This window comes from Tursiops truncatus, chromosome 1 (assembly GCF_011762595.2).
Source record: "Tursiops truncatus isolate mTurTru1 chromosome 1, mTurTru1.mat.Y, whole genome shotgun sequence".
NCBI lineage: Eukaryota > Metazoa > Chordata > Mammalia > Artiodactyla > Delphinidae > Tursiops > Tursiops truncatus.
The window spans coordinates 174,411,240-174,424,315 of record NC_047034.1 but is presented as its reverse complement, the minus strand read 5'-3'; the positions used below and the strand labels follow the sequence as shown (position 1 = coordinate 174,424,315).

The 13,076-nt window shown below is 52.1% G+C and overlaps 1 protein-coding gene across 3 annotated transcripts in view; it reads left to right on the top strand.

The window, feature by feature from the left end:
- TNFRSF1B (TNF receptor superfamily member 1B) overlaps positions 1–8,413 on the top strand; it is a 35,579-nt gene extending 27,166 nt beyond the window's left edge. The window contains exons 9-10 of one of the 3 annotated variants that reach the window (XM_033843128.2): positions 1,476–1,665; positions 5,767–8,413. In XM_033843128.2, coding sequence (XP_033699019.1) covers positions 1,476–1,665; positions 5,767–6,044 — 468 coding nt within the window. In that variant the 3' untranslated portion in view covers positions 6,045–8,413. The other 2 variants (XM_033843123.2, XM_073795886.1) reach the window with 2 other exon arrangements.
- Positions 8,414–13,076: the final 4,663 nt, after the last annotated feature.

The window sequence follows — 13,076 nt, the reverse complement described above, 5'->3', positions numbered from 1 at the left end:
GGCCCCTCTGTCTTGTTTCTGGAATCCAGTGATCGCCCAGAACCCCAAGGCAAGGGCTTGTGCACCTGTTCAGTTGGTGCGGACAGGCAGCCGCCTTGGAGTGAAATTTCCAGGGCTTCCCAGCACGGGTGTCTGGAAATGTGGCACCTTGTCTTGAGCCTCTGGGGCTGAAACCCCAAACACCCAGGAAAGGTGTATAGGTTTTAGCCCAGATGCACCACGTCCTAACTCTGTGACCTTGGGCAAGTAACTCAACCTCTCTGGATCTCGGTTTCCGCATCTGCAAAGCGAGGATAACACTTGGCTGTTGGAAGGATCAGTATAGATAGTGTCTGGAGAGGCTTCAGCACAGTGCTTGGCATTGGATGCATTCAAGCGTCAGCTAATATTTTATTATTACTGTTGCTGGGATTTGTGTTTTATGAGGAAAAGATGGAGAGTCACAGAGCAGCTTGGGGAATGGAATCTGGAAAGTGTTGCTGAGACGGCAGGGCTGAGGGTCCTAAATGAGAGGACTGTCCACACTGGATTGACTGATTGAACCCAAGGGCGAGCAGGCGTTTTCTGTAAAGGTCCAGACGGTGAATATTGTAGGCTTTTGGGATCATCTGGTTTCTGTCATATCTCCTCAATCCTGCCACTGCAGTGGGAAGGCAGCCACAGACACAACATAAACAAATGGGCGTGGCTGTGTGCTGATAAAACTGTATTTATGGACACTGACATTTGAACTTCACATAACTTCGTGTCACAAGATATTAGTCTTTAAATATTTTTTTCAAACATTTAAAAATGTGAAAATTATCCTTAGCTCGCAGCCTGTACGGAAACAGTGGCAGGCTGGACTTGGTCCGTGGCAGTAGTTTGCTGAGCCCTGATTTAACAAACCCTCGACCAGCGCTTACGATAGAACAGGCACTGTTCTGAGCGCTTTACAAAAACTCAGCCATTTAATCTTCTCAATAACCCTAGGAGGTAGGTTGTTATTCTTTCCTTTATAGATGGAAAAACAGAGGCACAGAGAGCTTAAGTAACTTGTCCAAGGTTGCAGAGCTCGTGAGTGATGGAGTCATGATTTGCATGCATGTGGTCTGGTTCCAGAGTCCATGCCCTTGGCTGCTAGGCTGAGCCGCATCGCCCCGTGCTGATGGGGTGACCTCAGGAAAGTCACTCTCCTTCTCTGGGCCTCTGCTTCCTTATGCAAAATGAGGGTGAAAATCCTGCCTCACCTCTAAGACTGTTTGGTGAACAGGGCCACGTGGCCCCTGCCCTCTTAGGGCTCACACTCCAGCAGGGCAGCGGTGCTAATCACAGAAGCCACAGAGAATCACACGTCCTAAAAGTGCTGTGTGTGGAGAGCATGTGCAGAAGTGCTGTGTAAACTGTGAAGTGCTGATGGTGGTGAGAGGGAAGAAGGGGCAAGGAGCCGGCTGATGGGCTGACCGTCCTCCCTCCCCCCTCGTCTCCCCATCCAGCCGCATCTGCCAGCTGATAAGGCCCGAAGTGCCCCAGGCCCCGAGCAGCAGCATCTGCTGACCACGGCGCCAAGCTCCAGCAGCAGTTCCCTGGAGAGCTCGGCTGGCGCTGCGGACAGGAGGGCGCCCACCAGGCCCCAGCTGCAGGCGCCGGGCGTGGGGAAGGCCCCGGACAGCTGCGGCAGCTCAGGTAAGAGGCGGGAGCCCCCCTGGCTTCCTCCCCCACCCCCCTCCCCAGTGTGTTTCTTCCTCATTTCTGGCTGAGCTGTCTCTTCCTGGGCCTCCCCTGCAGGATGAGGCCTGAGCTCCTAGCAGGACACTGGAAGCCCTGCACCACCAGTCTGGGCCCCCCTCCAGCCTCCTTCCCTCTGCCTCCTCAGGTGAAACTGAGCCACAAGCTTCTTTCTGTTCTCGGAACCCCCACATCCCTCCCACCTTTGCCCTGCGGGTTCTCGCACCAGGAACACCCTTCCTTCTAGACCATCTCAGCTTATCCTCTGTGTCCCCAGTATCCAGGCAGGGAGTTTTCCTATATATTATAATACATATAATATATAATATGTAAAATAGCATATAACAGTGTTATACTATGTAAATATTATATATCAATATATGAATAATACATTGATATTGATGCTATATATATGTAGTATGTAATATATTATATATTAACATTTTATATATATAAATGTTATATTAATATGTTAACTTATACATTGATGTTATATATAATATAGCATATGACATGCTATATGTTAATATTGTAATACGTCATAATTATATATTTATTGTATATTATGTATGTTGTTATATATTATATTGTTATATATTGTATTAGATAATATATTATTTTATTATTAATATATTATTAGAGTATATATTATAATTATATTATTTTTACAATATTAATACCTATTATATTTCCTCATCTTACCAGATGAGGAAACTGAGTCTCAGAGAGGTTAAACTGCTTATTCAAAGACACAGCTGGTAAACAGAAGAGCCAGGAATCACCCCTGGGCTCTCAGGGTCCAGGGTCAGCCTGGAAAGCTGAATGAGTAAATGATGTCCCTGGGACTCTACTCACTGTGCCTGTAGTCCGGTCCCTTTGGGCCTGAGGCATCAGGACTGCGGATCCCACGTGGGGTCTGGAGAAGCCCGTGCTCTGTTTACACAGTCTGCATTTAGCCCTGGACCTGGTCTGTGACCAGTGTCACCCCTGGTGGGCATCTGCAGTGCCCACATTGTAGGAGGCCCCTGCGGGGGTCCCCCAGAAAGCCTGGGGCTTCCTCGGGCATGTTTTGTAGTGAGAGGCCAAGCCCGCTGGCCTGCATCTCCCCCCTCACCTGGCAGCGCTGGCTGGCGGGTTGAGGAATGACCGTGGCCTTGGTTCATTCCCAGATGCCCTCCCGGCCGTTCTGGTGCCGTGAGACTCTGAACAGGCTCCTTAACCCTGCCAAGCCTCAGCTTCCTGTCCTAGAGATGAGCATGGCAGCTCCTTGGCAGGGCTGCGACAGCATTCACTACCTGCCTCCTGACTCAGGCGGTGGGCTGCGGCGTCCCACTTCTAGTTTCCCATCATCACCCACCCTCATCAGTGTGATGTCTCGTCAGTGCCCTCACCCCAGCCTGAGAGCTCCCCAAGGAAGGGACTGGGTCAGTGCCTGGAACATAGCAGGTGGCCCTAAATGTTTGTCGAATGAATAAATGAGATCAGAATATAAAGCTCTTGGTCTTCTTCTACCTCTTAGATTCATCTTTCCGCTTTCTTTGCGACACCTCTTCCACACGCATCCTGGTGTGGCTTCCTCCTTGGGGAGCCCTGACCGTGTCTGCTCCGCCCTCCCACCCGCTGTCTCTTTTCTGTTCCTTCTGCGCCTCTCTGGCCTCTGCTCTCCCCTCCTCTCCGTCCCACCCGAGCACCTCTCCCCGCCGTGCGAATGGGTAAACCTCAGGTCTGTGACCCCTCCTGGTCCCCCATCTGCCCCCGCAATGTCTCGTTCACAGTGTGCACGACCTTGGTGACTCTGAGTGACATTTGGTGCTGTGGAGGCCCAGGATGGAAAGTTCCTTCCGGCCCCATGATTTTAGCACCCCACCTCCACCCTGCTTGTTTGGGGCTGTTCTGAGCAGAGCAGCTCGCCAGCTCCATCCTCCTCCCGGAAACAAACTAGACTGGAAAACAAACAGCCGGTCCTCCTGGCAAGCCCTGGACACTCAGGCCGCCATAGTAACAGCAGCAACAACCATCCTTTTTGAGGGGCTATTCTGTGTCCGGCCCTTACATTGATCTCCTCAGCCTATCCACTATTTAGTCCCTCACTGGTTAGGAAACTCAGATGCCCACAGGGCTGGGAGGGGAGGCGGGGGTGAACCTGTGTCCTGAAGCCCTTGCTGCCAGTCGCATTCAGGTCTGTGGGTTCTGCAGAGCCCGCTCTCCCCCATCTGGCTCCCAAGGGAAGCTCTAAATCCAGATTCTTAAAATGTAAACTCCTGAATTTTGAATGTTGGCAGCCAATTCACTTAAAAATACTACCACCACCAAGAACAGAACACACCTGTGGGCTGGATTTTATTCATTCACACGTGTCCCTGTTATAGGCACTAGGGCCACAACAGGGAACAGTCAGAAAGGCCCCACCCTTCTGGACTCAGGGTCTGGTCGGGGAGAACCCAATGAGAACTCCAGAAATGGATTGCACAGTGGGCGGAGCTAGGGGCTCTGGAGATTATAGCAGAGGGAGGGACACAGGGAGTGATGGATGGGTGGGAGTGAACCTCCTTTAGAGAGGGAAGCCACGGAGGCTTCTTGGAGGAGGTGGCCTCCAGGCTGAGGCCCAAGTAAAGGAAGGAGTGAGCTATGGGAATAGGGAAGAATGTTCCAGGCTGAGGGAGCAGCACGTTGCAAAGGCACTGAGGCTTGGAGGGCTCAGGGAGCTGCAGGGAGGTGAGTATGGCTGGAGGGAACCCAGCCAGGATCTCAGAGCAGCAGGAGATGGGGTGGGGAGAAGGCAGGCACCAGGTCGTGCAGGGCCTCGTAGGCCATGGTGAGCACTGTGTTTGGAGCAGCCAAGGAAATGATCTGGCTCTGGCTGCTGGTGGAGAGCAGACTGCAGAGGGGCCAGGTAGAAGCCAGGAGACAGGAGGAGACTGCACTCGTCCAGGGAGCGGATGGAGGTACAGGCAGTATGCAAGAGGTGGTGAACTTGAAGGTGGGCCAGGTAGGAATCGCTGGTGCCTTGGATGTGGGGTGTGAGAGAAAGATGGGTCCAAGGCTTTGGGACTGAGCATCTGGGTGGATGGCAGGCGTGTGAACTGAGATGGGGAGAAGCAGGTTGGACGGGATATGGGGGTGGAATCAAGCTGAGGTACAGAAGACGTGGTTGGATATATGGGCCCAGCGTGAACCCCTGCTTCACTGAGCCTGTCACCCCGTCTCTAGGAGCCATGCAGGCTCCAGAGATACGGCAGTGAACAGGGCAGTCATCCTTGCCTCGAGGGGATGGAAAGGGTCATTAGACCCATTTCACAGCTGAGCAAATGGAAGCTCCAAGAGTTTAAGTGACTCGGCCAAGTTTATGGAGGCAGAGCAGGGATCCAAACCCAGCACGGTCAGGCTGCGGAGCTCCGGGCATCCCGGCCTCAGTGATGAGGACAAACTACGTCCCCACCACACCCCATCCTGGAATCCCAGATTTATGAAATCTTAGAGGCAGCTCTATGTGGAAGGAAAAGGTTTGCTGTGAATGAAGACAAGTTCAGGGTCGATGTTTAATTTCCGTAAAGGAGCAATTTCCAAGCCCTTTGATGTTGGTTCCTTGGCATAGAGATGATGGGCCAGTGGCAGGGGTCTCGCCTTTTCATAGCTGGTGTGGCCAGGGCTGCTGATGCCTTGCTGCAGTTTCGGGAAGGTAATTCATCTCTACTGCTTCACCAAGACTCTGGAATGTATCCTTCCTGTCCTGGCGCACTTCTCCGGCTCCTTGTGGGGAGTGTGTTTTGTTCTTGGAGCACCTTCACTTCCTTTATATAGTTGGCTCCTCCCATCTGTGGGGTGACTTGGGCGGGGTATTCTTATTTGACAGGTGAAGAAACTGAGGCACACAAAGGTTTACGGGACTTGCCCAAGATGACACAGCAAAGCTGAGCTAGAACAGGGGCCTCTTGCCTCCTGGCACAGTGCTCTTCCCCCGCATGTCTTAATCTGCCTCTCGGGCAGGAGGCAGGCTGTGAAGACACCCCCCACCCCAAGGCCCCAGCTGACCACTTTCTCCTGTCTTGTGTTTAGCAGAAGCATCATCTGGTGGCCACGGGACCCAGGTCAATGTCACCTGCATTGTCAACGTTTGCAGCGGCTCTGACCACAGCTCTCAATGCCCCTCCCAGGCCAGCTCCACGAGGGACACAGACACCAGCCCCTCTGGCTCCCCGAAAGATGAGCACGTCCCCTTCTCCAAGGAGGAATGCCCTTTCCAGTCCCAGCCGGAGGCTCCAGAGACTCTGCTGCAGAGCCCAGAGGAGAAGCCCCTGCCCCTCGGTGTACCTGATGCCGGGATGAAGCCCAGCTAACCAGTCTGGCGTGGCCTGTGTCACAGCCAAGGTGGGACCAACCCCTGGTCCTTCTAGGCCCCTCCCCCGCAGGACTCTGACTCTTTCTGGGCCAAATTCCTTTAGCGGCTTCCACGGCCTCAGCCTTCCTCTCACCTGCAGGCAGACGAGGCAGGGAGAGTCATGGTGTGTCCTGTCACGGTGTGTGTCTCTCTTGGAAGGCTGGTGGACACGGATGCGCTGGGCAGCCTGGAACAAATCCCCTGCCTCTCTGAGAGCTGCCCCTCCAGCCGGTCCTGCATGCTTGGTTCCTGGAGCCCTTGTCGTTTTTGGTTTTTACTTTTCTTTTAATCCCTGGGCTCTACCCGGCTCTGGCTTCCTGCTGGGGAGGAGGGATGCTGCATGCATCAGCCTTGGAGAAGGGGCAGTGGGGAAAGAGCAGGGCTTTAGCCTGAATGTGAGACTGCAGGATGGTCCCAGTGGGGGTAGTAGGGGTGGGTGTCATCAATCAGATGGTTCTGTGCAGGGAGCGGGTGGCAACCCCTGTAGGGGACGGGAGTCCCCCAGGTTAGCTCAGGGCTTCTGGAAGCGCCACCTCCAAATCCACTCCTGCTATAGCTCCATCTCGTGCCATGGGGTGGAAACCGGATGCCCAGGCAGGCAGCCTGAATGAGGGCTGTGACCTGGTTAAGACGGCAAACCTCTAACCGGAAATCTTCCAGTTTTAACATGTGGCAATTAAAAAAAAAAACAAACAAAAAACCCATTAGCTACCATGCGGATAAACAAGCCAAGTGTAAAAAAGCCAAACTCAGAGTTTGTATCCTCTGCCTTTGAGCTTCGCTCCTGTTTACCCCCAGTTTGAGCTTCCCCTCCCCCACGGTCTGGTGTGGAGCTCCAAGGCCACACCTTTTCCTATCAGGGAATTTCAGGACCTGGAGATGACTGAGGCCCCGCAGCCATCTCCTCCTACCTCAGCCTGGACCTTCCTCCTTTGCCTTCCAAGGGGATGCTCCTGTTTCTCCCGACCCCCTCCCACTGTTCTTGGAGTCCCAGGTCCCCATGGAGCCTTGGCGCCACTTTGGTACTGTGCCCACTGAGATCCTGAGTGGTCGTGAGATGCTGAGAGCCAGTCCTGTGTCTGCGTTGAGTGTTGTGGTTCTCTGTAGCCCATGTTGTCAGATCGGATGGCCTGCCGGAAGCAGCCGAAGCTAACACTTTTGCCGAGGGATTCTTCCCCGTTAAGGGGTCAGCCCACTCCCCACAAACGCATGCCCAGGCCCCGTAGACAGTGGACAAGTGTGGCCTTAACCGGATTCTGGAAGGAAGGGGGATGGGGGCCTCCTTGAGAAGACTGTTGGGTCCCTGATATCTGGATCCCTTGTTGAAAAATTCCACTGGACTTGAACTTGGCAGCTGAACTTTTGGAGGGTAGGAGAAGCCCAGCCACTACCATGGAGTGAAGAAAGGCTTCCCACTCCGGAATCAAGATGTCCCTCTGCCTGGACTGGCCAGGGTCTCCAACCACATTGGACCCTTTATGGCCGTGGAGCACCTCTGCCCCCTGGTGGACTGTCCTGGGAGGACCTCAGGCCTCATTGTCATCACTCCAGCAGAACAGGGATGAATTGGAAGGAGACTCTTTCTGGGTGTGGCCTCATTTTGTTACCAGAATTGCCACCAGACCCTTGGTCAAAACCCACCAACCCCTCCCTTGAACAGGAACTAACATACACCTTTAAGTCGCAGGGTCTGGACACAAAGAAAGAAGCTATAGGAAGAGGGAAACAAAAACTGGATAGGACCCGCTGAAACCAAGAGGGTGATGAATCTGACCTCTCGTAGACCCTGAGTCTCATTCTACACTGACTTTACTACATTAGCTACTAAATGACACACCTACAATGGCTGTGACCGGAAGTCACTGACCAAAAAAGGACAGAAAAGGGATAGCACCCCATTTCTAGGAAAACCCTGCCTCTTTCCCAGAAAAGTAATGCATTTGCCTCCCCATCATTCGTCTCACTCTAACCCCCATTGTCCTCACTCCTTAAAAGTAAATCCCTCTCACCATTAAGGCGAGAAGTGCATTTACGAACTAAGTTCCTGCTTCTCCATTCCCTGGCCATTGAATAAATCTCGCGCCGCTCTAATCTCAGCTTCGGTTTTGTTTTTGGCTGTGCGAACCCAAATGGAAAGAGGACCTTCTACTGCCAAGGCAGGGGGCCTCAGCCAGGCTAGGGCCTAAGTGGGGGGGTCCATTCGACCTAATTTGGTAACAGTTTTCCAGCTTGTGGGCTTGTGTTGATCCCAAGACGGGAGTTTGCACTGTATGTATCCCAGACGACATCCCTGCTTATAAATAAACCTTTCGTTTGTTTTACACACTGGCTGCTGGCTCTGTCTTCGGGTCTGAGCTGGGGGATGTCCATGGTCCTAGTGCCTGACACCAGTGTGAGGGGGAGAAGGTTATGGCCACTGGAGTCTGACAAGTCCAGGCTGTGGCGGGACCCCAGAAGCACCTGCATTACAGCTGAGAGCCCGGCTGTGCCCTCGGACCTGTGAACAGTGGCAAGGCAGCCCTTTGTCCAGAGCCACCCAGCCGGCCTCCAAATATGCCCTCATCACTTGCCCCGTCCATCACCTTGGTCTCCTGGGCCCTCTCTGAGGGTTGCGGTGGTCTCTGCAGGTCTGCTTGTTCACGTGCTGTCCCTCCTCACTCAGGGAAACAAGACTCTGGCCTCCAGGAGGCCCCAATCTCGGAGACACCTATGAGGCCCATCACTGCGTGCTCAGACTGTAAGCAGGTAAGTTAGGGGGTCCTTGGAGAAAGAGAACCAGGGGTGGCTTTCTTTTTTTTTAAATTAATGAATGAATTAATTTTTGGCTGCGTTGGGTCTTTGTTGCTGCATGGGGGCTTTCTCTAGTTGTGGCGAGCGGGGGCTACTCATTGCGGCGCGCAGGCTTCTCATTGCGGTGGCTTCACTTTGTTGAGGAGCATGGGCTCTAGGCGCGCGGGCTTCAGTAGTTGTGGCACACGGGCTCAGTAGTTGTGGCACGCAGGCTCTAGAGCACAGGCTCAGTAGTTGTGGCGCACGGGCTTAGTTGCTCTGTGGCATGTGGGATCTTCCTGGACCAAGACTCGAACCCGTGTCCCCTGCATTGGCAAGCGGATTCTTAACCACTGTGCCACCAGGGAAGTCCGGGATGGCTTTCTTGACAGAAGAGAAGCCATTTTTGGCTTAAGCTGTTTTGTGACCTAAACCTGGCCACAATGCTTGCCCTTGAACAGGTCTCAGTAATCAATGATCTTGAGCAAAGGAATGAAGAAACAAACAATAGTCGGGCAAGAGAAGTGACAATAGCAAAGATAATGCATCAGTTGTAAAGACTCCCAGTTCTGTATCAATGGTGAAGATTGGCCTGATGCAATCGACCGCCAGATCAACTAGGGCCTGAAGGACGAGGATGTGGACCTTTTCTGACCCTCATGACTTCAATCAACTAAAGCTTGGACTCTGCCTGCTGCCCAAGCCCCTTCATGTATACACGTGTACACTTAGCTTAAAACTTCCCCAATTTTGCTGTTTGGGAAGACATTGCTTTGGGAGAGACCCCCGGTGTGCTCCTGACTTACTGCAAGTAATCATAAATCCTTCTCTTGATCTTCGGCTTGTTCAACACCCAACAAGAGGCAAACCCAGTTTTGGGGTAACTGGGTGATGAGCACAGGGTCTCTGGGAGCAGAGGAAGACCCCAACCACAGCCAGGGGATCAGGGGAAGGGTTCTGGAGGTGACCTCTAACCTGTTCCTAAGGCATGAACAAGGAGTTTTCCAGAATAAAGGATTGGGAGGAGGTTGCAGGCAAAGGGGTTTCCTCATGTCGAGGCCTGAATAGGAGAGAGACCCTGGCCCCTGAATTCACTCAGACTCCTTCTCTGTTTTCTGTCACTCCCTCACCGGACACACCTTTATTCTTGGTGACTTCCTGGACCTCCTCTTGATGCCAAAAACTCAGCCTCTGTGCACCGGTGCCAAATCGAGTCTCGGAGACAGAGTTTCGGGTGAAGTAGAAAAGAATAGCTTTATTGCTTTGCCAGGCAAAGGGGACATAGTGGGCCTGTGCCCTCAAAAACTGTGTGTCCCGGGCTTCCCTGGTGGCAAGTGATTGAGGGTCCGCCTGCCGATGCAGGGAACACGGGTTCGTGCCCCGGTCCGGGAAGATCCCACATGCCGCGGAGCGGCTGGGCCCGTGAGCCGTGGCCGCTGAGCCTGCGCGTCCGGAGCCTGTGCTCCGCAACGGGAGAGGCCACAACAGTGAGAGGCCCGCGTACCGCAAAAAATAAACCAAAAACCAAAAAACAAACTGTGTGTCCCTACCTGGCGTGGGGAGGGGGATTTGGTGAGGAGTTTTCTAGCAGTGGTTTACGGGTGGGGTTGCCAAACCATGACCTTCTCTGGAATGAAGAATGCTTCATCCAGCAGTTAACATCTTCCATTTGTTGGGGGGTTTAGTTCTGTAGAAGGGCTCAAAGCTACTGCTATGTGTATCCCTTTAGGTGGAACCAGGACCCTGCCCCGAGGCTGCACCATTGTTTCTTGACTGCTCCTCCCTTTTCTCTGCATCCCCCCCACCCCTTCCCTGATTAGCAACTGTTCGAATCTGCTCTTTGGGACTCAGGGAAGGTCATGAAGGCTGGAGTCTATTCCCTACAATCAAGAAATGGGGGGGCTTCCCTGGTGGCGCAGTGGTTGAGAGTCCGCCTGCTGATGCAGGGGACACGGGTTCATGCCCCGGGTCCGGGAAGATCCCACATGCCGCGGAGCGGCTGGGCCCGTGAGCCGTGGCCACTGAGCCTGCGCGTCCAGAGCCTGTGCTCTGCAACAGGCCACAACAGTGAGAGGCCCGCGTACCACAAAAAAAAAAAAAAAAAAAAAAAAAGAAATGGGGGACACAGCAAGGCTTCCTTGCCCAGGAGCCCCCACAGGGTCCTGCTTGGGTTCACTATTGCTGCTGTAACAAACGAGACAAACTTAGTGGCTTAAAACAACATTAGTTCATTCTCTGTAGTTCTGGAATCAGAAGTCGGAAATCAAGGGGTCACCAGGGAGGCTAGGCTGTAAAGGGGAGTCTGTTGCTGGAGCCTCTAGGGGAGAATTCGTTTCCTTGCCTTCAGCTTCTAGAGGTACCTTCATTCCTTGGGTTGTGGCTCCTTCCCCCATTTTCAAAGCCAGCAGTGTAATACCTTCCATAGTCAAATCTCCCTCAGCCTCCCACATGTGACTACATTGGCTCCACCTAGGGAATCGAGGAGAATCTCCCCGTTTCAAGATCCTGCCAGGTTACATTCACAGATTTCAGGGATTCGGACGTCAATGTCTTTCTGGGAGCCATTATCCAGCCTCCCAACCTCCACCATCCATACACTCTTTTAGAGAGACTATCTCACACCCTGTCTTCTCTCCTCAAACCTCTGACCTCACCCCACCATTACCGTCACCTGGTTACCTGGCTGCCCATTTCACTGAGGGGATAAAATAAACACAAGAGAACACCTCAGGCTCTCCCACCACATCTAGCCTCCCACCGTATCTGTGCCCAGGGCCTCAGCTTTCTCCCCTGTGACTATGGATAAACACCCAGGCTGCTGGCTAAGGGCATCCTCCTCTCTGCTCGGGATCTCAGCATCTCTCCCAACTCTAGGACATTGCTCCAGCACCTCTCCTCTCTCCTTCCTTTAGCATCAAATTCCTGGTCTCCCGGATCTTTCCTGCCTGCATGCAAGCATACGAATGATTCTTCCATGTAAAAAACAACTTACTCCCTCATACGCATTAGAATGGCAAATATAAAAAGAAAGAAAGAGAGAGAGAGGGAGGGAGGGAGGGGAGGGAGGGAGGGAGGGAGGGAGGAAAGAAGGAAGGAAGGAAGGGAGGGAGGGAGGAAGGAAGGAAAGAGAAAGAAAGAAAGAAAGAAAAAGAAAAAGGAAGGAAGGAAGAAAGAAAGAAAAGAAAGAAAGGAAAAAGACAGGAAGAGGAAAGAAAGAGAGAAAGAAAAAAGGAAGGAAGGAAGCATTGGTGAAGATGTAGAGAAACGGGAACATTTTTGCATTGCTGGTGAGAAAGTAAGCTGGTGCAGATGCTATGGAATACAGTATGGTGGTTTCTCAGAAAAATTAAATAGGGAATTGCTGTATGATCCAGTGATTCTAATTCTGATTAAACCCAAAAGAATTGAAAGCAGAGACGCAAACAGACACTCATATGCCAGTGTTCATTGCAGCATTATTCACAATAGCTAAAGGTGGCAGCAAACCAAGGGTCCATGGATGGGTAAACAAAAGATGGTATATTTATACAATAGAGTATCATTCAGCCTTAAAAAGGAAAGAAACTCTGACACATTCTGCAACATGGATGGACCTCACAGACATCATGCTAAGTGAAAGAAGCCAGTCACAAAAAGACAAATACCGTATGATTCCACTCATGTGAGGCCCCCAGAGCAGCCAAATTCAAAGAGACAGAAAGTAGAATGGGGGTTGCCAGAGGCTGGGGGGAGACAGGTATTTGGAGTTAATGTTTACTGGGTACAGAATTTTCAATCTTGTAAGATGAAAAGAGTTAGGGACACGGATGGTGGTGATGGTTGCCCAACGTGGTGAATATGCAGGCATACCTTGGAGAGAGTGCAGGTTTGGTTCCAGACCACCACAATAAAGCGAGTCACATAGATTTTTTGGTTTCCCAGTGTATATAAAATTTACGTTTACACCTTACTGTAGTTTATTAAGTGTGCAATAGCATTATGTCTAGAAAAACAATGTACATACCTTAATTAAAAAATACTTTATTGGACTTCCCTGGTGGCACAGTGGTTAAGAATCCACCTGCCAGTGCAGGGGACACGGGTTCGAGCCCTGATCCGGGAAGATCCCACATGCTGCGGAGCAACTAAGCCCGTGTGCCACAACTACTGAGCCTGCGCTCTAGAGCCCGCGAGCCACAACTACTGAGCCCGAGTGCCACAACTACTGAAGCCTGCGCACCTA